This window comes from Takifugu flavidus, chromosome 10 (assembly GCF_003711565.1).
Source record: "Takifugu flavidus isolate HTHZ2018 chromosome 10, ASM371156v2, whole genome shotgun sequence".
NCBI lineage: Eukaryota > Metazoa > Chordata > Actinopteri > Tetraodontiformes > Tetraodontidae > Takifugu > Takifugu flavidus.
The window spans coordinates 11,257,179-11,280,037 of NC_079529.1; the positions used below are offsets into that span (position 1 = coordinate 11,257,179).

Consider the following 22,859-nt stretch of genomic DNA (forward strand, 5'->3'; position numbering starts at 1 on the left):
ACAATTACCATGTGTGGCTCTTCTATATTTTTGTTTACTTTAATGTAATAAAGTTGACTGGAAAAATGTTAAATTTGGCTACAGACTGACTTATTTGGAGCTGATTAAAATGTAGCTTTAGATGCGGTTTATATTGTTACAGTAGTTTACAAGGTTGCACTATGAACATATTTTACAGGTGGGTATTTAAATTAAATGCCAGAAACTATTTAAATAAAGCTAAAGGAAATGTGCAAATAATAAACTAGTGTGCAAAATAAGTTTAAACAGTAGCTATGTTGGTAACTAAGTTAGTTATTGTGTAAACTGCTGTAGTGAGAGCCAGCAGGAGTTCAACCGGGACACAGCTCTGGGGAAGACGTTGTGCCTCAGTCTGCTGCTCCTTGTCCTGAGGGTTCTGAACAGTCTATGGTGGTGGGAGGAGTCCTTAAGGATGCTGCGTGCTCCATGCAGGCAGCGCTTCTTCTGGACACCCTCGATGGCTGGACGTGGGATCCCTATGATGCGTTGGGCTGTTTCCACCACCTGCTGCAAAGGCTTGCACTCAGCCATAGTGCAGCTTCCATACCAGACTGTCTATTGCACAGCAGTAAAGGTTCACCAGGACAGCTGAAGACAGGTGGTTCTTCCTCAGCGTCCTCAGGAAGAAGAGGCCCGGTGCTCTGTCATATTTGTATCTTGAATTGGTTCTATTTGCTAAATAAACTTTTAAAATTGGCATTTTTCTTCTTGAAGTCTTCATTCAATGAACACGTGGGTTAGCAGTGACACATGAGAGGTGTTGCGATCCAACACGATGGTGGTGGTGATGTAGTGGACCTATCCTGGAGTAAAGAGTCGCCCCCTGCCGGCCACATCTTGATGGTCTTCACTGGTGGCCTGACACGGTTGATGAGGGGTGAGGAACAAAGACAGGTGGTCTGATTGCCCCAGGTGTGTAGGTGTGTGTGTGTGTAGGTGTGTGTGTGTGTGTGTGTGTGTGTGTGTGTTGGGGGGGGGTATCAGCTCTCTCGACAGATCCACGCAAAAGACTCACAACTCCATTGTCGTTTAGGCAAAAACAGACTTGAAACGTAACCGTGAAGAAGTCCACTCAAGCCCTGTTCCAGAATATAGTCTGGTCCCGGTACCATCGTCACACATTCCCACCTCTGTGATCTTTGAACACACGGGCACCGTGCTTGTGTGGTCACGTGGTCGCGTCACGTGACGCCCAGCCGAGCCTGCGAGACTGGTTGAAACCGACAGAAAGCGCCCGAACCCTCCGCGGCGCCTGGTCCGGGATGAGCGCCCTCCGTGTGCGGTCCAGCCGCCGCCTCCTCCGGCAGCTGCTCAGCACCGCCGCCATGAACCGCCGCTACACCCTGGACGTCGCCGCTCCGCTGCTCCGGACTCAGAGCTACGTGGACGGTCGCTGGGTCTCCGCGGCGTCGGACTTTCCCGTCGTGGACCCGTGCACCGGGCAGGAGATCGTCCGGGTGTCCAACTGCGGGCCCGGCGACGCCCGGACGGCCGTGGTGGCTGCGTATGAGGCGTTTCAGTCCTGGAAACAGACGACCGCTAAGGTACGGCCGTCAGCGGCTCTCCGGATTTACATAACGCCCCCATGTGCGCGCACACGCACGGAAATCATGACGTTGGCTCCTGCAGGTGAGGAGTCAGCTGCTGAGGAGATGGTTCGACCTGCTGGTGCTGCACCAAGAAGACCTGGCCAAGCTCATCACCTTCGAGTGTGTGAGTACTGCTGCATGCTAATGCTAATGCTAATGCAGCCATTTAGCCTTCTGGACTGAAATGCTTATTAGTTTGTTTTTTTTGGTCAAATTTTAATTTCTATGTGTGATGATTTAAGTCCAGTTCTGGTCGACGGAATCTCAAAAGGGTTCAGTCTAAAGTGTGTAACCTGTTGGCATCAACAGCCGTTGACAGGTGAGGTCCTCTCGGGTGAGGTCCTCTCGGGTGAGGTCCTCCCGGGTGAGGTCCTCTCGGGTGAGGTCCTCCCGGGTGAGGTCCTCCGGGTGAGGTCCTCTCGGGTGAGGTCCTCTCGGGTGAGGTCCTCTCGGGTGAGGTCCTCTCATTGGGGTTCTCCTCATTCATCCTCAGCTCCCGTCTAAAGCTCCTCCCCTCAGGCTGATTTAGGTCCTGGTCTTTCAGGGTAAACCCATGCGTGAGGCTGTGGGAGAGATTCTCTACTCCGCGTCCTTCCTGGAGTGGTTTTCCGAGGAGGCTCGGCGGGTGGAGGGAGACATCATAGCTTCACCTTTCAAAGATCGGAAAATTCTGTTCCTCAAACAGCCTGTGGGCGTGGCCACCATCATCACGCCGGTGAGGTCCTGACAGTCCTGCAGACAACAGACAGTCCTGGTTCAAGGTCTCCACAGGTTCTAATCAAATATGATGTTTATCCACAGTGGAACTTTCCCAGTGCCATGATCACCAGGAAGGTCGGAGCTGCTCTGGCTGCCGGCTGCACTGTGGTGGTCAAACCTGCAGAGGACACGCCGCTGTCGGCCCTCGCTCTGGCTGAGGTCAGTACAGCTCCTGAGCTTCTGGCCACATGGGCTGCCTGCTCCAGTGGAGTGTCATTGGTGACCTCATTGGTGACCTCTGGTGGTTCCACAACATTTTCACCCGTCTCTTTCTCCTCTTGTCCCGGATGGTAGCTGGCAGAACAGGCTGGGATCCCACCGGGGGTCTTCAATGTGGTTCCTTGTTCCAGAGAAAACACCCCAACCGTGGGGGAGGTCCTCTGCACCGACCCACTGGTGGCCAAAATCTCCTTCACTGGCTCCACGGCCACTGGCAAGGTGAGAGAGTCGGACTGTCTCCCCCTGCTGGCTGAGAGAGGTAGTGTACAGATACAGTTCAGAGTGTTTGTTTTTCAGTTGCTGCTGAAAATGGCTGCCGACACTGTGAAGAAAGCGTCCATGGAGCTTGGTGGCCACGCCCCCTTCATTGTGTTCGACAGTGCTGATGTGGACAAGGCGGTGGGCGGAGCCATGGCTTCCAAGTTCAGGAACTCTGGCCAGGTGGAGTGTTGAGGGCTGCTGAGCGAAGCCGCCTCCTGCGTCCGTTGACGTCATTGTTCTCTATCGCCCGACAGACGTGCGTGTGCTCCAACCGCTTTCTGGTTCAGAGCAGCATCCACGACCGCTTCGTGGAAAAGCTTCATAAAGCGATGGAGGCGGAGCTCCGCATGGGTCATGGGTCGGAGCCGGACACCACCCAGGGGCCGCTGATCAACAGCAGAGCAGCAGAGAAGGTGGTGACCCAGGAAGCAGTTCATGTGTCAACGTTGACCTGTAGCGCATCGTTAGGCCCCGTTACATTAGCACGTTGGAAATCAGCACGTTTTTAATTCAGAATGATGTCACATTGGACCGGGGTGGGCCTTGATCCTTATCACTGAAGTAATCGGGCCTTGGTCGCCCATGTGGGGGTGTGTCCACTGTTGAAATTAACCAATCATGAGAGGGCCTTGGGTCACGCCTCCAAAGGGTGAAGAATGCTTTTTATGCTCAGGTGACCTTTGACCCTAACCTGACGCCATAGTCCAGCTCATTGGTCCACTTTTTTTTAGAGAACGTTTAATGTTGGGATCACGCCGCTTCCTTATTTGTATATAAGCCGTGTAGACGGCCCGTTTGCAGCGCCATGGTCACGGTCAGACACAGTTCAGGCCATTTCACACTTTTAATATTTAAGCAGAATGTTGGTTTTTAAGACCCCCCCATGACTGACCTGCAGGTGGCGCTCCAGATATCAGACGCCGTTTCGCAGGGAGCAAAGGTCCTAACGGGCGGGAGACGTCTGGAAGGGTCATTCGTGGAGCCGACCCTGCTTACTGATGTCACCACCAACATGTTGTGCATGAAGGAGGAGACCTTTGGACCGCTGGTGCCCGTTGTCCGGTCGGTAACTCCTCACAGGAAGTGTGTGGGTGTCATGTGACTGTGTGTTTCCTGTAAAGATGTTGTCCGTATTTGGTGTGAAACGGGGGTTCTGGCTTTGCGTGGATCCAGATGCTGATGTTGTTAAGCAACCAGAACTTTCCCCGATCAGGTTCAACACTGAGGACGAGGCTGTGGCCATCGCCAACGCGTCCAACATGGGCCTCGCCGGTGAGTCGGACTCTCTGTACCCAGTCGCCCCCCTCGTCTCCCAGTCTAACCAATATGGACCTCTGTCCCCAGGGTACTTCTTCTCACAGGATGTGCGTCAGATCTGGCGTGTTGCCGAGGCGTTGGAGGTTGGAATGGTCGGAATCAACGAGGGGTTGCTGTCGACCCCGGAGGCGCTGTTCGGAGGGATCAAACAGTCCGGGCTGGGCGCCGAAGGCTCCAAGTACGGCATCAACGAGTACTTGGAGGTCAAGTACGTTTGCTTCGGCGGCCTGGCGCCCTGAAACGGCGGCACTTTGAGGAGTTAAAGATGTGATCTGCCCTTTTCTGGCTGGGACGCTGACTCTCATTAGCATCCTTTAAATGGTGGCGCCCGTCCAACTGACCACGAGAGACGACGTCCTCAGAGCTCTGAACCTGACCCCAGCTCTTCTGACACCTGTCACCCTTTAAATCACCCTTCTGCATCGTGCTTCTGTATGAAAACGTCCAGAATTCCTCCTCATGAGGGTGGAAAACCTTTGAGTGCTATTTAAGGTTTTTAGTGTTTCCATTAGTTTTTGATGGTAGATTTCAAAGGAGGGTGGAAAGCACCTACTTTCTCCACCCTACTTTCTCGGATCGATCGATTTTACTGTGGCTCATTACCAACGTCGTGAAATCTTTATTAAAACCCGTCCATAAAATTTTGAGTTATTTCAGTAACGATCCATCAAAGGCCGGCAGTCACATGAACTCCACCAAGGTCATGTGATCATGCAGCCATCAGACTTTGATCAGTGGTGATCCCCCAAAGCCAGAAAATGGCAGACTACACTTTTAATAACAGGAGCAACACTGTCTTCTAGCTAGTTTTAATGTACTTAATGTCAAATTAAAAAGGCTAATATGGCCACGACAGCTCTGCTAACATGCTAAAAGTGACGCTAATGCAGCGTTCTTTACAATTCCTAGAGAAAGATGCTTTTACTGCTGATGAGCTACTTAATGGACTAGATGGAGGCGCTGGCGTATGTGGTAGTAAGAGTTTGTCGTGAGCTTTTTGACAATTGAAATATCTGATTATCACATTGCAGATTTAACAACCTGAGAAACTTTACAACAAACTAGCCAAACAAAAAGGGACAAAACATGGAAAGTTTAAAGATAGAGATGGTGTAACTGTCCTGCATTTGATCATGTGATTTTAATGGTTGTTTCTTTTCCTTCTAGTTTATAAATCTACAGTTAGTCCAAACATGAAATGTCGATCTCTTTGAATTTGTAAAATCTGTCTTTGATTCATTGTCAGGCGATGCCTTTTGATGGTTTTCTGATTTTAGAGGAAAATAGGTAATTTCATTGATTATTGTTTTTATTACTGACTATAAAAGAGGTGAAATCCTACAGTCTGATTGGTTAACTGTCATGTAACATTGCATATTGAATAAGAACCAGTCAATTGATTGTGCGCTCCTTTCATATTGACATTGGTAACATTTGACAGAAGCTTCCATCGCTCCTTATCCCACAGCTGCGGGCGCTCCTGGGCCCAATGCTGAGCCTTTTAGGGTCACGGCAACGATGACCACATTTGTGTCCACTGATGAAAGTTGCTGGAGTTTCGTGGGGGGGGCTCAGGCCAGAGTCCTCATTGGGTTTCCAGGCTAACAGCAAGCTAACCCCGCATGTCCACTGTCAGAGACCAACACTGGCCTCACGGGGTTTGTGGGTAATGACGACCTTCAAACTTGAATGTCCACTAGAACCGTCTTAAGGGCATCCAGGTCCGCTCAGCCAAAGGTGTTTCCACAGCGAGAGGCCTGACCCCGGTTTCTGCTGCGGGTGGGTCCGTCCTGACTGAACGTATTGTCCTGGTCGCTGTCGAGCTCCGACTCTGACATCATCAGGCTGGAGTTGTGCTCCGTACTGCGATGCTTGATGCCTGACAACCGACAAGATGCCACGTAATCAGTTTGTGCCAGAACCAGCCGGGAAAGCCGGTGGCCCTCCATCTGAAGGGGGACTTACTGAACTTTGGTCTCAGCTCCACCCTCTCCTGGTCATCCATATTGTCCAGGATGGTGTACCTGGTCTTCCGTCTCACTTTGGTCTGTCTCCTCCTGGACACACAGACACACACTCCTGAACAGGAAGTCCTGGTAGACGGACTGGGCTGCGACCACCTCTTGCTCACCTTTTGCAGCAGCAGATGAAGGTCCAGCTGATGGAGAGGACAAAGACCACGAGCAGGAAGCTGGTCAGGATGACGTACAGAATCCGCCACTCTGAAAAGGGGAAAAAGCTTTGAGCGGGTGAAGATCCCAGTCTGCTGTTACTGGTCCATCCTACAGTATGTTAGAACTACCACAGTTGCTCTCGCCGTCGCCAAAGTATCGACGAATCGGGTTCTCCGTCCAGAAGAGGTCGCACCTGCACTCTTTGCTGACTGGATCACACTGGCCCCGCCCAGAACAGCGTAGCAGACACGCTAAAGTATGAGGAGAAAGCCGCTCAAACGTGCGTCACGTAACCCTCACCAGAGTGGGTTAGCATAGCAGAAACGGTTAGCATAACCGTAGCAAACCCCTCCCCCTCCACGAGGAACTCACAGACGGCGTCGACTCTCAGGACCCTGAACAGCAGGAAGTCATTCTTCTGACCCAGCAGCTCGTTTCTCAGTAGAACCGCCAGCCTGGACCCGGACATGGGACCTGTGGGACCTCTAACAGAGAACCGCAACACTGTACTACACACACACACACACACACACACACGGGGTGAACAGGCTGAGGCGCTTCTTGATACACGACCATTTGCTGCTGTGCTGCCGTACCTGGAGTCTGAGCGTCCCTGCAGCGCTCGGACCTGGACGTCTCCGTTGAGGACGTGGAGCAGAGCGGCGAGCTGTCGGATCACCGTGTCTCTCTGAGCAACGCTGATCTGCGACACCGGCACCAGCATCTCCAGCTCCACCTCCTGGCCACCGCCGTGTTCTGCAGACACAACGAATGATCCATCAGAACCGATATCCGGGAGCTTTCCAATCCAAAGAGACAGTTTGGCTCCCACCTGGTCGGACTTCCACGGTGGCGGTGGCGCTGCTGGAGCGGCCCAGAGCGTCGGTCACCTTCAGCCGGAACAGGTAGGTCCCCTGGACCAGATTGGCCAGGTAGAGCGAAGCCTGAGAGTCCGAGCCGTAGAGAACATCCTGGAAATACAATCATCAAAGATCCATGTCCCCAACTTCACTCCGCTGAGACAATGAAGGTTCTGGTCGGCTCGGCTTATTAGTTCTGACCCCAGCAGCTGGACTCTGGCGGTCTCTGACCCACAGGAAGTGCACCTCGCTTTGGTCGCCATCGGTTACAGAGCCTGGCAGCACCAGAGAGTTGTTGGGCAGCGTGAGCGTGTGGCTGCCGCTGGCGTGGGCCACGGGAGGAGGATGTCGGTCTGCAGGAGGAGAAGGTGGATCATTGGCCCGTTATCACGTCTGGAGCAGAACCGGAGCAGAACCGGAGCAGAACCAGCGCTTACTCTGCAGGACTCGCACAGACAGTAGCGCGCTGTCTGTCGCCCCCTGCTGGTCACACACCGTCAACCTGAACGTGTACTGTCCTGCCTCAAGGCCTGTTACCGTGGCAACCGCCCGGTCGGCTCCGTCCAGCTTCAATCCAGTTGGCCCGCTGAGGAGGAAACCGTCACCAAACGTTCAACGCGATGTTCAGAAACACAGGTGGGTGGAGTCACCTGACGGCGTCCCAGCGGTAGCTGACGATGCCGCGGTCGTCGGTGCTGCCACTGCCATCGAGCAACAAGCTGTCCACCGGCAGAAACAACCTCCGGTCTGGACCCACAATGGCCACCGGGCCCCCGTTTGACCCCTTGACCTCTACAAAAGAATTATTGTCAACCCGGTGAAGGTTAAACCAGTGAGAGCAGCGGTTCCCATGCTCACTTACCAGCCTGAAAAGCTACGGTGGTGGTGGTGGTGGTGGGCGGGGTTGTGGGTGGAGAACCGGGGGTTCTGATTGTAGTGGGGTCAAAGGTCAGGACCCTTCCTGTTGAAGCTGGTGGAGCTCTGACGGCAGGCCTGAAAACCGTCACCAGACCTGAGGAGCATCAGAGACAGACGGGTGAAGACCAGCTCCATGGAGAGGTTCACACTGATGCGAGCTGTGGGGGGAGTTCTGCTCCCCAGGTGACACACGAGGACCAGCACATCGGTCCAACTGCACCATGGGGATAATCAGTCGGATCAGAGCTGGGTTAAGGTCAGAGGTCAGGACCAGGGTGAGGGCTTTGAGTTGTTATGTCCCTGAAACCTGATATACTGGTTCAACTGGACCTCATTTGGCAGCTTCAGATCAGATAAGATTCCAGTTTGTTCGTGTTTTCTCGTCACATACACCTTCACCACACCTACTGCTCCACCACCCTGGTCAGGACGGACAGTCGGACCAGGTCTTCCCCAGAAACTGGGCCAAATGTCTACAAAGTTCACCTGTTTTTCAGGGTTCTGTGTGTGTGTAGTACCAGTTGTGGGCTGTGGTGATGGCCTGTGGTCCACAGGGTTTCCTGGGGATGGTATCAGGGGCTGACCTGTGGGGGTGGGTACATATGAGTCAACTCACGTTCATCACATTTCAGTCAATCAAGCCATGTTTCTCTTTGATCCAGAAGGTCCGGTGGTGTTTTGGGGCTCCGGCTGCAGGTGTACCTGTTTCTGCAGACGTGCTGGTGGGCCTCGCAGAGCCAGGAAGTGATGTCACTACCTCGTAGCGGGCTGAGTCAGTTGTCAGCTGCAGCGGCGGGGAGTCGGCACCACTCACTGATTCAGCCTGAAGTCAGGAAGATAAATGAATCAAATAGAAACAGGCCTAAACCCACCAAACCCAGGTCTAAACTGACCTGGGTTTGGTTCCTATACGTTAGCGACCACATACGTTCATCACTTACCTGCGTGAGGTTTTGGGGCTCAGCTGGACTCCTGCTGCCTCCCTCAGCCGCCTGGCTGGTGTTCAGCTGAGTTGAGGCATCACTTCCTGTCAGGCCCTGGTCTGGATCCTCCTCCGCCTCCGATTGGTTGAACCGGCGTCCTGTCACAGATGGTCGATCCGTCTGGGAGATGTGACTCGTCTCCTCCGGACGTCCTTCTGAGTAATCCTGCATTCGCAGCTCAGGCTGATTCTGCTGAGACCCATCGTTCTGGGCCAGGTCTTTCAGGCTCTCCAGATCCTCAAAGATCTGCGAGGGAGGTCTCCATCTGCCTTCATATGGATCTCCCCTCACCAGAGACTGCAGGATCAGCGTCTGCGGTGATGTCCGCCGCAGAAAGACCAGCACCGAGTCGGCACCCGGCCGCTCCTGCGGACGGCAGTTTGCCCTCTGCTGGCAGCTCAGAATATAGCAGTGACCCTCAAACAGCCACGCCAGGTCGTAACCCCGCAGGTCGCAACAGGCCGCCACACACTGAGCTAACGACATCACGCCCGGAACCCGCACGATGCCGCTGCTTTCAACATCTGGAGACACCACGGCTGCTGAGAAGGTCGCCCCCTGCCAACACTGCGACGCCACTGCAGCTGCTACAAGACATTTTATTTTGAGATTAACACTTCATTTACAAAGTGCAGTTTGGCTAAAGATCTACCTTTGAGAGTGGGGAGCAGCAGCAGGAGCCCCGTGGCCACGAGCCACCTAAAAGAAACATTACCAGGAGAGATCACGTGATAAACGAGTCCTAAAGTTTTCAACATCTCGTGGTTCTTCAGACAGAACTGCTATCAGAACCAGTCCAACATTGGTCTCGTGCCACTCCCCGACAGGAAACAGCTATTACAGATCACAAAAATAAAATTCTACTCATTCATATTAAATACGCAGTTTAAAAAAGCATTTAAAACATTCATCTGAAATTTAATTTGGATAATATAGAATTCACCACAAATTCAAATCCCACATCCCACGAAATGGGATGTAGCTGGTGAAAACAAACTACAACCGGGACGAACAAGCAATAATAATGTCGGCAATAAAAGGCATCGTCTCTGCATCGCGAGGCTCGCGCTCATGACATGGACGAGCCTCGTCTCGAGCGTTGGCCAACAGACAACAACCTTCCTGTCGCCGCTGGAATAAAAGACGCACCTGCCTGCGGTCCGTGAGCCCAGTTCTCCCAGCAGCATCTTACTGGTTTCTCTGCAGCAGCCCCACTCAATCACAGGATGCGGACTGCACCGTCACAGGGCGGGTTCACGCGCGGGTTCCGAACGTGTTCCGGAGAAGAACGAAGAGCCGAGTCAACCAAATGCTTCTACTTCCGGCTGCTAATTTCAAAGCCAGACAGACAACGTCACAAAAATATTGTCATCTGTGTTTTTCTTGTTTAAAGGGTTTGATTACATTACCAAAAACTGACTAATGTTAAACGTGTATTAAAAACCAAAGTGGTGTTTTTGCAGCAGTGAAAAAGTGACCCAGGCCGCCAACAGGTAACCGCTTCCCCCGGTGACTTAGCCGGTATTTTTGTTTTCTGCTTCGTCATCATCTCTGTCCTGAAGGAACCAAAATAATTTCTTTAAAAGAAACTCACAATTACACACAATGACATTTGTTCAAAACTTTGCAAGCAGAAACAGTTTTTGAAAAATTATACTGAATGAAAAGTGAATATTGTTACACTCAGAACATTCATATTTATGCTCCTTCTGAATGGTGTCCCCATCTAAGAAACACTTATTTTGAAAGCAGACCTCTGATTTCCTATTTAGACTCCTCTGGGTCTGGAAAGAGTCCGGGTATGAATGAAATAATCCACACACGGCAACCCTTTACCTCTAGATTTTATTTTGGCCTTTTCTTACAAAAACAGACATGTGAGCTCACAGCCACATATAAATTACAACAGCAAACACGGTTTTCCTTTAAATAAACTCAGAATAAACCATCATTTTACCACCTAAATGTTGATGCTTGTGACAGCAGCAGAGGAAAATCACACGTTTGGATCATATTTAGCGTGGAAGAGACACCAGGAGGCTGTAAATGTGACATTTACCCTGAAAACAGTCAGAACGTAAACATTTTTATTTTACATACTTGTGAGGTCATTTACAGAGAAGACTGTTGCTGACACACACACGCACACACACGCACAGTGAGCATGCTCAGACCCAATGAGTGGTTTTAATTTTCATCTTAAATGAATGAAACACAAGAAGGTTGTTAATTTTTTTCACTTTTACTGGTAAAGTTGGAAGCGCTGAAACTCTGCTGTCTCGATCTCCCTTTGATGATAAAAAGCTACTTTTTAAAACTGTAGCTAACTAAGCAGCTACGGAAAAGTCACATTAGGAAACAAATGTTAATCAGGTCATGAATGTACAGTTGTTGTAAAACAGGAGTGGAATAACAGGACATGGACGCACCTTCATAAAATGACTAATCTATCCCACTAACACCTCCACTTAAGTTATTACAACTTCCTGTTGGAACAGAAGTCAGCTGACCGGCAGGTCCAAATTCACATTGAGAGGGTTAAAGGGTCAGTTCACCCAAAAACAAACTTCATTAAAAAGTGAATTATGCTTTAAAAGAACCTTTTTCTCGGAGGTGACGAAGGGAAATCTGACCTTGTGACTGCTGCTAAAACCACGAAACACAGAAATGTCACCATCAGGTCACATCCTCACCCTCAGCGGCGCCAGAATCTGCTGATGCCGCTTTAGGTTTTGGAGTGCGGCGTGTCCACCAGGGGTCGGGAGCACGATCCCCAGATGCTTCAGCACTGGAGCGGCGGATGGAAGCTACGTCTGCAGTCCACAGCTTTGGCACCAGGAGGCTGCGCTCGCTTCCTCCGGAGCTCGTCCCGGCCCAACGTGGCGCTGAGCCGCGAGTACGCCGCCTTGTACCTTTTATCAAAAGCAGCTGCAGCGAGAGAGGAAAGGTCACTTTGATACTGGTTCTGAGAGCTGGGTTGTGATCAGCAGGAACCAGAGTGTGACGTACCGACGTGGTCTTTGCCCATCGCTGCCAGCGTGAGGAACAGCATCTCTCTGTACAAGCTCCTGTCAAACACACAAACACACCATGGTCAGCACGCCAACGGATGCAAGGACACCATCAGAACTGTAGTGACCCGTGTTGAAAGCTCCTCCCACCTCTGGGTCCTCGGTGAACCCGGCTGCTTGTCCAGTGTTTCCAGGAAAAGGGTGATGGCCTTATGGACCTCGTTCATGCCCACCCAGCGCAGCACCTCTTCCAGGAAGGACAGCGTGAAGGGGTGGTTGTGTCGCCGCCAGCTGTAAGTCCTCATCGGGACGCCACCTGGTGGAGAAAGTCAGTGATGCCAGGAAAACCTCTTTCACATCTTCAAAGTTTGCCCAGGTTCTTACTGTGGATCCGCCAGAGGACATAGAGGGGAGGCCACTGGTCCACATCGGGGGTCAGGGTGTCCCACAGCAGCCGCACCCTCAGAGTTGAACCTTCAGGCTGGAAAAACGGGTACAAGCGAACCATTTTTATAACGGCGACCTGTCCCTCACTTTGATGCATCGCTGACGGTTGAGTTGTGTCTGTTTGCTGGACGGCAGGTGAGTTTACCTGTGCGAATTTGCTGACCAATGGCGACGCTTGGACCAGCTGCAGTAAGTTACTGGGCAGCCCAAGACGCTGGAAGTACCAGACTAGGTTCCAAAAGATAATGGAGTGGTTGTCCAGGAACTGAGGCTGGGCCAGCACTGCTTCACCCTCATTCTCCAACAAACTCTCCAGCTCCTTCCTCAGAACCAGAGGGCTCAGGTACGCCACCGTCACCTGTGGAGCTCCGCCTACTGAAGCTCCCTAAAGGAGGAAGGAATAGAAAGACCGGTGAAGAGGAAGAATTCAGCTTTTGGCAGATTCAGGTAGTAAAGGAGTACCACAGCTGCGCTGCTGTTTTCTGAAAGTCTGCTCGTCTCACAGCCGGACTCAGTCAGGCCATTACACTGGAGCCGCAGTGAGGCCTCCTGACCAGTGGGGGGGCTGATGGCACTTTTGAGCTCCTCCTCAGGGTTCCAGCTACTCTGTTCCGAACTGAGAAACAACACAGAAGAACCACAAGTGTATAAAAATGAATACAGAGAATCCAGAGTCCCCCTAGTGGTTGAAATGCATATATAACACAATCCAGACCTTTTAACGCACAGCTAAATAGCTAATGCTAACCGGTCCGGACCTTAGAAATTGCAAACCTGCTGATGGGTCGGAGGTCACAGAGCTCAGCGTTCAGAAAAGGGACAAAGGAGGCGCCACAGAATGGGCAGGATGAATTGAGGTTGGAGTCGTCTGATGTCCAGCCCGCCATGATCTCCTCGTCATAAACCAGCGAGTTACAGCTGCGGCACAGCGAGCAGCTGGTCATCAGCACCTGGACACACGGAGGTCGGCTCAGCGCCACAAGCCCTCGCAGAATCAATCGGCCATTTGTCATGTCAGCTCTACCTCAAGTCCCGCCCCCTCTTGATTGGCATCCCAGGATCGCCGCAAAGGGTAGCTAGAAGTCGGCGTATCCGTCAAGTCGAGGTCACTTCCTACTGACAAAGAACTCTGGGAAAAGGCCATAAGTAGTTTAATATGAAGCTTAAAAGCACTTGTTTTCAATCCACAGAAAGTGCTGTAACGAACCATCTGGAGATGATAAAAACACCTCTGAGGAGGTCAAACGAGAAGCTTTGACCAAATCATTGATTTTAGTCATTTTGTCTGATTTTGCCTGATTGTAAATGAGCAGCATCACTGAACCGGATTGGTTCCTGCTCTGAACAGTTACTGTGTTCACGTCCATGTCAGCACCTTCACAGACAGAAGCAGAGAGTGATGTCACAGCCTTCACCTCAGATGTGGCGTTGACCAGCTTCTCCTTGGCTCTCAGAATGGTTTCAGCCACTTTCCTCGACTGCCGCTGCTCAGACACCCTTCGACCGCCCGCTGCTCCTCCTCCTCGGGCTCGCCGGTCATCCACACTGGCGGCCCTGCGCACAGATAATCGGTGTCTGGTGGGTGTGAGCAGCTGCTGGAGCTTTCCCGTCAGGCCACCGCGACTGGGCGAAGACACGTTGTTGGAATTCTCGTCTACCACTTTGTCATGATTCCCTTCCACTCTGAGGAGCAAAAGCATGAAAACAGAGTCAAAACGGGATGGAAAATGATTCAGTAGAGTCATAAATGTTTGGAAAAAAGAATATCTAATGAGTTGACTGTCAAATCTGAGTTGTCTGCAGTGACCTTTGACCTTTTACCCTGCTAACAGCACCAACCTGCCATCTCGCCCTGTCGGCTGGAAGCTGCAGTCCAGCTCAGAATCAGCCGACTCCGCACACTCCTTGTAGAAGGTGGAGAGGCAGACCTGACTCCGACGAACCAGCACACCTGCAGGGGGCGCCACAGGGGGCGGGGTGGATGCATCTCTGCGCCCCATTGGAGGTTTACCGGAGATGGCGTCGATGCTGCAGCCATTGGTCCCGGCAGCTCCAAGGACGGTCTTCCTGCACGGTTTCATCTCTGAAGAAAGAAAAGACTGAAGATAAGGGGCGGGGCAAGGACGACGCCGCTGAGGATGAGGAAGATGAAGAAAAGGATGACGAACTGTCAGCAGGCGTCTTCATGCTGCTCAGACTGCTGCTCTTCACCAAAGGACCCGTCAGAGACTCGTGACTGGAGCTTTCAGACAGGCCGCTCCAACTGGACTGACGAACCAGGGCGGAGTGGGGGCGGAGCCGCTGCTCAGCATCAAAGGCTTCTTTAACCAAAACAAGCTCACGTTAACGGGAGCTCCTCCTACCACGCAGACCAGAACACCGCCCAAACCCTGACCTCGTGACCCCACTGATCCGCTCTTCTGACGCCGCTTGAGTGGCTGTCTGAACTGGGCCACCGCCAGCAGGACGTTCCTGAGCCGGGCCCAGCGGAGACGTCCTCCCTGACTGGTGGATGGCCACTTGCTCTCCAGCACTGCCTGAGGACAGAAACCAGGTCATCAACACGCCACCATCTCATCCACCAATCAGACCCAAATGAGCGCGTCAACATACATTAAAGTGTGTGTGTACCTTGTTGTAGTATCCATAAGTGATGGTGTTGGGTGTGAGGCCGGCCTTCTTCATCTCCAGCAGGACTCGTACTGCCAGAACAGGTTGACCGTACTGACCACACAGCTGCATCAGGATCCTGTAGCACACCTGAAAGACACCCACCCCCCCAACACACACACACACACACACACACATACACACATCAGACCTGAGGAACCTCCACTTTGTAAAGGCGTTCAGGTTGTGAATCTCACCTCGTCTGGGAGCACCACCTTGCGGTTCTCCATGTGTTTGAGGACATCATAGGCTGTGTCCAATGTGCGAACCTTCAGGTTCTCCGCCCGAACAAAAGTGGGCAGGTAGATGAACCAGAGGCCATAACAGTGACCCAGCAGGCACTTAGACCACATGTCTGGAACTGCAGAATACTTCTGAGCACTTTTCTGAGCCAACTTGATCTCCTGTGAGACGAGGACAATGAGTCGACACCCCAGTTCCACTCACATGTCCTGCCTATACCTTAAGTGTCCACTAGAGGGCATTAAAACACCCCTGACCAAAGGTCAGAGGGGAACGGTTGTCGCGTCCTGAAAACTTCATATCTGATATCAACAGATATTTAATCCTTCCTGCTGTTTGACAACAAACCTGTTTTGTCCGCCGGGGGGCGGGGCTACTGGGGGCACTGCCTTTGGCGGGGACCCGTAGTTGGTCCTGGGGCTGGTCGAAGAGCTCAGGCCTCAACGTGGGAAACGTTTCGTAGCTGGAGAAACCAAGGTTTTTTTTAGAAGCACAGAGAAAGCTGCCGAGCTTAACACACCTGCAACACACCTGTAAAGGGCAGGGCAGTCGGAGCCGTCAGCTTCCTGAGGAATCTCAGGAGGCATGATGAAGACTGTGTGTTCTCCGCTGTGACTCTCATCCAGATCAATGAGCCGGACCTCCTCCGGCTTCTCCCCATCCACCTGAGGGAGGACACACAAATTCAGCACCACTGCAGCTGGACCACTTTCATTAACCCAGTGGAGGTCGCGACCTATCTGACCTTTTGGACGCACTCGTCGAAGAACTCCAGGCAGGTGTGCCGGTCGCTGACAAACGAACACTCTTCGATGAACTGAGTGAACATCTGCGTTCTGGTCAGCTGAATGTAGAACTTCTGCTGCGTTCGCTCGCGAGACTTCAGAAAACCTGCAGGATGAAGATGATCAGCAGGAGCTGGCGGCGTTCTCGCTGCGGCGGCGGAGGAACCAGCACTCACCCTGCAGGTTGAACAGGGAGCTGCAGTCGGTGGTGGTGTCGGACGGCGCCTGGGTGATCGGCAGCAGGAAGCTTCTGTAGCCGCGCAGGAGGCAGCTCATGAAGCGCAGGAAGGCCTCCTGGATTTCCAGCTCCAGTTGCTTCTGGCTCCGATAGATCTGATCGTAGTCTGTCAACAGGAACTCCAGCGTCGCCTCCTCCTGGCCAGGATTGCAAACTGCAGCATTGAGGAGACAGCGTGAGGCCACCGGCACCGTTCATGTCAACGTAAAGGCAGACCAACTTTCACTCACTCTTCTCCAGAGTTTTGTGGAGGTTTGTCAGAGTGTTGAACAGAGTCTTCCCTTGCTTTCTGGGTAAGGATCGCCATGACAATGGTTTCTTGTCCTCTGACCTAAAATAGAAGAAGTCAAGTTTGGTTTGCTGCCTTCATAGATCGGCAAAAGGTCCATTTTAGAGTTCCTGGCAGTTCTGGATCAGTCCGAAGTTCTTCAGACCTTCAGGTTAATGTTGTGTTCATGTGCTTTTCCACTTTTATTAAACAATATTTCTCTGACGTCAGTTTAGCTTCTCTTAATCAACGTCCCTCAGCTCCGCTGGACGTTTGGGGGACACATCAGTGTGCAGCTGACTGGACTCACTGGAAGATGGTGTTGGTGTCCAGGTCCACACACACCACATCGGTGGGAGGGTCATGCAGGTCAAAGTAGCTGGAGTGGACGCCAACGATGAAGGGCATCGGAGCGAGCAGGACATCAGCCATCTGCAGCGGACACAGCGGGATGTAGGGACAGATCCAGCGCAGAGGGAAGCTCATCTGAGACACACACACACACACACACCCTTCTCACTTCCTGTCCTGTTCCTGGTTGTGTGTCTGTGTGTGAGTGTGTGTGCTTACAGACACCAGGGCCTCACTAACAGATGTGAGGACGTCAGGCCGCAGCGAGTGAAGCAGCAGTTTGTGCTCTGTGAGGACAGCGAGCAGCAACGTGCAGGCGTTCTCTGGCCCGAGGTTCTGCAGCAGCTTCAGGAAGCTAGCGCCACTACAGAGTCATCAAATGAAATCAGTCATCAAAGCATCAGTCAAACAGGTGAAGATGTGAAACTTTAACTGACCTGAGAGGCAGCGGAGATGAGACCGGTTGACAGAGCAGCAGATTATCGTAGGAGGAGAGCTGAGGAGTCCAGAGGGTCAGGAAACATCTGCAGCGATGAAGCTACTAGTGCTGCTAATGATGCTAACACTGCTACACTCAATAGTGCTGCTAATGCTGCTTACAGTGCTACAGCTAATAGTGCTGCTACCATCAGATGATGACAATGTGTGCTCCAAAGTAACTCAAACTTTAGCTTTAAATAATTTTTTAAGCATCAAGGGGCAGATCTTTAAGAACTTTCTTTTTTTTACTTTCACCATGTTTATGCATTCAATTGTCTGCTTGTTTTATTTGTCATTTTTACCTGAACCAGGATGCGCGGCCGCTGGGGGGAGGGGAACGGGACGTTGTGCATGAAGCTGGAGACGTGTCTGCAGAGACCCAACAGGTGAACACAGGGCAGCAAATGCTCCCTCTCCACTCCAACAGCTGTGAATCAAATGAATGTGAACTCACTTTTCCAGCGGGAGGACTTGAGCTCCAGAGACGGAGTATCTGTAGATAAAGGTGAGGAACTTCTGGAAGACGCTGAAGAAGGGCCAGTGTGACAGGACGCAGATGCTCTTCTTCACTTGCAGGCTGCGGTTGGTGATAGGCCGCCGGTCAACCACGCTGAGAAGCCCCAACCTCACGCGCTCCCGCTCCGACAGCAGCTCCTGCTGGAACGACTCGTAGAACTGGATGGCGGCACCGTAAACCTGCAGGTACACGGGTCCATCATAGTCCTCCCTGCGGAAAGCCTGACCTCCTCAACATCTCTGAGACCTACCTTGTCCCCAGAAGCCGATGTCAGGACAAAGGTAGAGAAGACGGGCAGCTGGTACTTTGTGTTCAAAGGCCAGCTCTCCACGGTGACGCCCATCGGAAGACAGAAGACCGGAACAGAGTCTGGAAGAGGGAACGTCTCCAAGTCCTCCTCCGGGTACCGACTGAGTAAGCCTGAATAGAAGAAGGAGGAGAATGAGGAAGAGACATTTCCTGTGAGTTCATCACTGAACAGACAGGTTGCTATAGTAACGCCTTAAATAGTGTTGAGACACGTGTCACTTGCTGATTTCCACCCCGCTGAATTTTGAAGGAACCTCAATTATTGCTGTAATGAGGAGGAATTCTGGACGTTTCAAGGTAGAAATAGATCCCAAAATGTGATGGAAGCACTTTTATCGTGAGGCAGGACTTGAGGGGAGATATCCCTTGAGTGTGTCTTTGCTGATGATGAATCAACATCCCTAATATTAATACTCATTAGCTAATATTAATGCTAACGACGCACAGATACTCACTGGGTTTGTAGACCAGGGCATTAGCTTTAGCCACCGCTCTCTTGTAGCACACAAACAGGGCCGGACCCCACTGGACACAAACATGTTAGTCAGCAGGAGCGAGTGCCAGCTGATGAAGACTTGGTGATTATGGCGGGGAAATAAGCCCCGCCTCCTGACACTCACCATGCTGGTGTTGAGGTTCTTGTCAACACGACAGAACGTGTGCGGGGCCACTTCTCCCTTGCTGGGCAACAGGAGGCCGATATCAGTGATGCCCAGGGTGTGGAGACCCTGCGTGTCCAGAGCACGGCGGTAGGTCAGGAACACGCGGTGAGCCGCCGGGCCCCCGCCAGAGGTCAGACTAGCAGAGCGGCTGTAGGGCGTGGTCTCGATGATGTACCAACCCTGCTTCAGCTGCTCTTTACCCTCATAAAGAACCCTGCAGACCAGAGAGACACATGAAATCAGAACACTGACCAAACCATAACAGGCAGCTCAGAGGTGAAACACCTTGTGGGCAGCAGCTGATCTAGAACCTGCCAGGAGCCAAGCTGTTCCTGTGCCTGAGGTACTGTGTCCTCCTGTCATTTTTAGCCATCTTAGCTTCTTTAGCAACTCTCAGCATTGTTTGTGAGGAGCAGAACTGGGACAAAAGCTGGCGATCATGTGGACCAGCATGATCCTGACAGACAGGTCAGGATCATGCTGGTCACCGTTTCACCCTGCGACATCAACGTCTTGGTTATGATGCAACGTTAGATTCTCATTCCACTCTCATATAACCCAACAGTCGTCTGCCAGGACTCACCCGAGGTCCAGGATGGGTGGTTTGTCCCGCCCCCGGCGGTAGCACAGGAACAGGTGAGGGTTGTTAATCAGCCCGGCGCTCAGCTCGGCCAAGTGTCCACCCAGAGTCTTGTCAATGCAGGTGAAACCCTCGGGAACCTCCTCGCCAAGGCCACGGGCGATCACCGCCAAGTCTGTCACAGACTCCGCCCCTCGGCCTGCCATGAACGACGAGGAGCCAGACGAGGCGCGACCGTCCTCCTCCAGAGACGTCCACGGTCCCACCGGGTCCAAACCCGCCACCACAAAATAGTCCACCAGCTGTGGACATTTCTCCTCTGTCATGCCTCTGCTGGGAGGAGATGAACTTCATTACTTTCCAAAACATTTTGTCAAAGAACATTAGGAGATGATGAAGATTAATTAGTCCAACAGCGGCGTGTGTGTGTGCGTGTGCGTGTGTGCGTGTGTGTGTGTGTAAATAAGAGGCACCATGCCAAATCCACCTTATGTAACGTTGTACTGGAAACTGACTAAACCCTGCCAACATCTCATCCAGAGCAGGGGGAACCCTGTTGCCGTGGTTACAATAATCAGGTTACTGCAAACATATCATATGATTACCTGCGCTGCCTGAAGGCATCAACAGAAATGTGTTGAGCTTATAAAGGAACAGAGACACAGTCCAGAGTGGCCCCCTGGTGGCTGGCAGCAGTACAGCCCAGAGCGTTCTGACCAGCAGCCAATCAGAGGTCAGTATCAGCTGCTGCGCTAATCACACCTGCCTGATGAACAAGTCACAGTTTAATCTACTTATGTTAATCGGATTATGATGAGACAAATCTAATTTCAGCCTGGACCCTCCAGAATATGATGCCGAATAACAAGGTGAAAGTGACCCCAGAAAGGTCGCAGCAGAGGAAGTGGGAAGAACACAGGGTCAAAGGTCAGCAGGAAAACAGGAAGAAGCCTTCCAGCCTGTTTCCTGTTCATAGATCACTTCCTGGTGACCACAGCTCATCTCCTAGTGGTGAAAATACAGTTCAACACACACACACACACACACACAGACTTGTACTTCTATCTTTGTGACAACGTTCATAGACATAATGCGTTACCCAGCTCCTTACCCTGACCCCTGACCCTTAACCGCAACACAACAACATCTTAACCCTCAAACAGTTCTCTTAAGTGAGGACTGTCCAAATGTCCTCACTTGGCTAGTAGAATGAGTATTTTAGCACGCAGTATGTAGTAAGCACAAGAACACACACACACACACACACACACACACATACAGTCAAAGAGCCAAAGATAAAACATTTGTCGGATACATTTTAAATGGGGCCTTTGGGGGCGGGGCCTGTCAGCCTGAGGATGATGTCACACGGAGTAGCCAATCACAGACAAACTTACTAATCACAGTCCTGATTCCTGATTAACATGGTTTCTTCTTCTTCTCCTCGGATGGAATCCGTGTCAGCTTCAGACATGCCTCTGACCTCTGACCCTGGCACTGCGCAGCGGAGGAGGACTGTTGCCTACAGTCGGACCCTGACGGTAGAGGTGAGGTTCCAGCTGAAGCAACTTCACATACTCAAAAAAGAAACTGAATCTGGTTCTGCTCAGAAGCTGTGTCACCACAAATCCACTTCCTGTCGTCAAACTGGTGTTGTTCCCCTCCGCCTGGACGCACGAGCTGCGACGCTACATGAGTGCTGAGGCCTCGCCCACCTGAGCTTTTGGACAGGAAACAATGATAGCACGCGCCGAGGTGCTTTTCTGTTCAGTAAAGAGGAACTGAGACGCTGGAACAGGAAGTCATTGCTGCCGAAAACTGCAGTGCTGCTTCGCCACCTGACACAAACTTACAACATCTCACTATGCTGCAGCAACACTAACCAGCTAATGCGCTAACGCGCTGCAATGTTAGCATCCGAGATCCACAGGACGTCACCAAAAACCGGACGCTAAAAAATCCCACTCACACAAATAACAAACAATATTATTTAATCTTTTTTTGGGGGGGGAATCAGTCAGTGAACACAGTGCACCACGAAAGTAGATGCATGCTGGGAAATTGTGGCGAGGGTGTTCGGGATGCTGCGACCACGCTGTTTGACCAGTTACACTCCAGTAAAACCACAGGGAGCAGCCAGTAAACAGGCCGAGCAAGTGGAATGGATGAGTAAAAACATAAAGATAGACATCTTTCACGTGATTGGCTGGAACCCCTGCTGGTGGTTGACTTCCTAAATGTGATGAGCTCTCAACACATCATCACCCTGGGCAACCGCGATGGTCGGTCACGTGATGAAGTGAACGAGGAAACGACGGGATAAAAATGTCCAGTGAGCTTCTCCTGTTTTACTTTCGCTTTAATATATCGGCCCGTTATAGCCTTAACAAGCACAAGCAACAACAAGAACACAGGCGCACACACACACACGCACACACACACACACACACACATATACACACAGGCCTGAGCAGCTGCAGGACATTTAACACCGCCACCTTCACCGAAGCGGGGTCCATTGTCGGACAGGGTTCTAAAGCTATAGACTGTATCGCAGGACCAGGTGAATGTGTGCGGTGTTTGCGTGTGTGTGCACGCGCGTTTATTTATTTCCCTGCGCCGGATTTGTGCGTTAGAGACGTCACCGTTTAAATGATCGGACGCAGTCCGTGTCCCGTACCGGTTCGGGTATCAGAACAGAATGGACCCGCATTCCCTTCATGAGCGCTGAGGAAGTGAACCTTGATGGTAAAACATCTGATTATTCATCTAACTATTGCTACACAGTTAGAAACGCCCGTGTCGCAAAATGTTTTGCTGACTAAAAACATTAATTGAAGAAACTGAAGGAACCGTGTCCGATGATGGATGCCGTTAAACGACTGGCTTTAGCTCATTGTTAGCCATCCGCGTCCAGAGACTGTTTAGGATGTTCTGGTAGAGCGGGTCGGTCCAAGAGCTGAGCCGACCTGCTGAATGTGTTCTGGTGTCAAACATACCTCGTTGTCGCTGCTGTATTTTCCCCCGCTGAACTGGAACCACCATGTTTAGGTCACTCTTTCACATGTGACGTCCATGTTTGTCGTCTGTTTGGAGCCGCAGCTGCACGTCAAAACCACCCGACGTCACAGTGAGGCACATCCGGGCAATTCTTCCGAATTAAAAGCATAATAAAAGGTTTATGCACTGTCCCATAT

General features: G+C 51.7%; 3 protein-coding genes across 9 annotated transcripts; 1 reads left to right on the top strand and 2 right to left on the bottom strand.

Moving 5' to 3' along the window:
• Positions 1–1,066: 1,066 nt before the first annotated feature.
• On the top strand, positions 1,067–5,507 carry aldh5a1 (aldehyde dehydrogenase 5 family, member A1 (succinate-semialdehyde dehydrogenase)). Its single transcript, XM_057044578.1, has 10 exons — positions 1,067–1,565; positions 1,651–1,734; positions 2,155–2,325; positions 2,412–2,528; positions 2,664–2,807; positions 2,886–3,029; positions 3,104–3,262; positions 3,748–3,911; positions 4,063–4,121; positions 4,194–5,507. Exons 1-10 carry the CDS (start codon positions 1,284–1,286, stop codon positions 4,403–4,405), a joined length of 1,536 nt encoding a protein of 511 aa, XP_056900558.1. The 5' UTR covers positions 1,067–1,283; the 3' UTR covers positions 4,406–5,507.
• On the bottom strand, positions 5,458–10,396 carry kiaa0319 (KIAA0319 ortholog). 3 transcript variants are annotated; one of them, XM_057044571.1, is made up of 16 exons: positions 10,251–10,396; positions 9,754–9,800; positions 9,060–9,685; positions 8,821–8,941; positions 8,637–8,702; positions 8,063–8,212; positions 7,851–7,992; positions 7,638–7,786; positions 7,402–7,553; positions 7,173–7,311; positions 6,937–7,096; positions 6,713–6,849; positions 6,469–6,591; positions 6,298–6,388; positions 6,132–6,223; positions 5,458–6,045 (listed from the first exon to the last, which is right to left on the bottom strand). In XM_057044571.1, the coding sequence occupies exons 1-16, from the start codon at positions 10,286–10,288 to the stop codon at positions 5,894–5,896; spliced, it is 2,385 nt and encodes a 794-aa protein (XP_056900551.1). In that variant the 5' UTR covers positions 10,289–10,396; the 3' UTR covers positions 5,458–5,893. The 3 variants fall into 3 exon arrangements, with proteins under 3 accessions (XP_056900551.1, XP_056900550.1, XP_056900549.1); XM_057044570.1 differs by having other exon boundaries at positions 6,132–6,220; positions 9,060–9,688; XM_057044569.1 differs by having other exon boundaries at positions 9,060–9,688.
• Positions 10,397–10,927: 531 nt separating this feature from the next.
• On the bottom strand, positions 10,928–22,814 carry LOC130532167 (DENN domain-containing protein 4B-like). Of its 5 annotated transcripts, none has more exons than XM_057044550.1 (30): positions 22,662–22,773; positions 21,060–21,197; positions 19,666–19,995; positions 19,041–19,296; positions 18,876–18,945; positions 18,362–18,531; positions 18,049–18,290; positions 17,897–17,963; positions 17,552–17,610; positions 17,334–17,478; positions 17,074–17,249; positions 16,726–16,826; positions 16,434–16,649; positions 16,218–16,363; positions 16,004–16,137; positions 15,821–15,935; positions 15,427–15,633; positions 15,191–15,319; positions 14,955–15,096; positions 14,728–14,877; positions 14,399–14,642; positions 13,975–14,242; positions 13,584–13,688; positions 13,334–13,509; positions 13,022–13,175; positions 12,705–12,944; positions 12,497–12,593; positions 12,263–12,428; positions 12,111–12,169; positions 10,928–12,029 (listed from the first exon to the last, which is right to left on the bottom strand). In XM_057044550.1, exons 2-30 carry the CDS (start codon positions 21,134–21,136, stop codon positions 11,884–11,886), a joined length of 4,587 nt encoding a protein of 1,528 aa, XP_056900530.1. In that variant the 5' UTR covers positions 21,137–21,197; positions 22,662–22,773; the 3' UTR covers positions 10,928–11,883. The 5 variants fall into 5 exon arrangements, with proteins under 5 accessions (XP_056900530.1, XP_056900529.1, XP_056900533.1 ...); XM_057044549.1 differs by having other exon boundaries at positions 14,728–14,880; XM_057044553.1 differs by lacking the exon at positions 21,060–21,197 and having other exon boundaries at positions 14,728–14,880; positions 19,666–19,992; positions 22,662–22,814.
• Between the last annotated feature and the right edge of the window lie 45 nt (positions 22,815–22,859).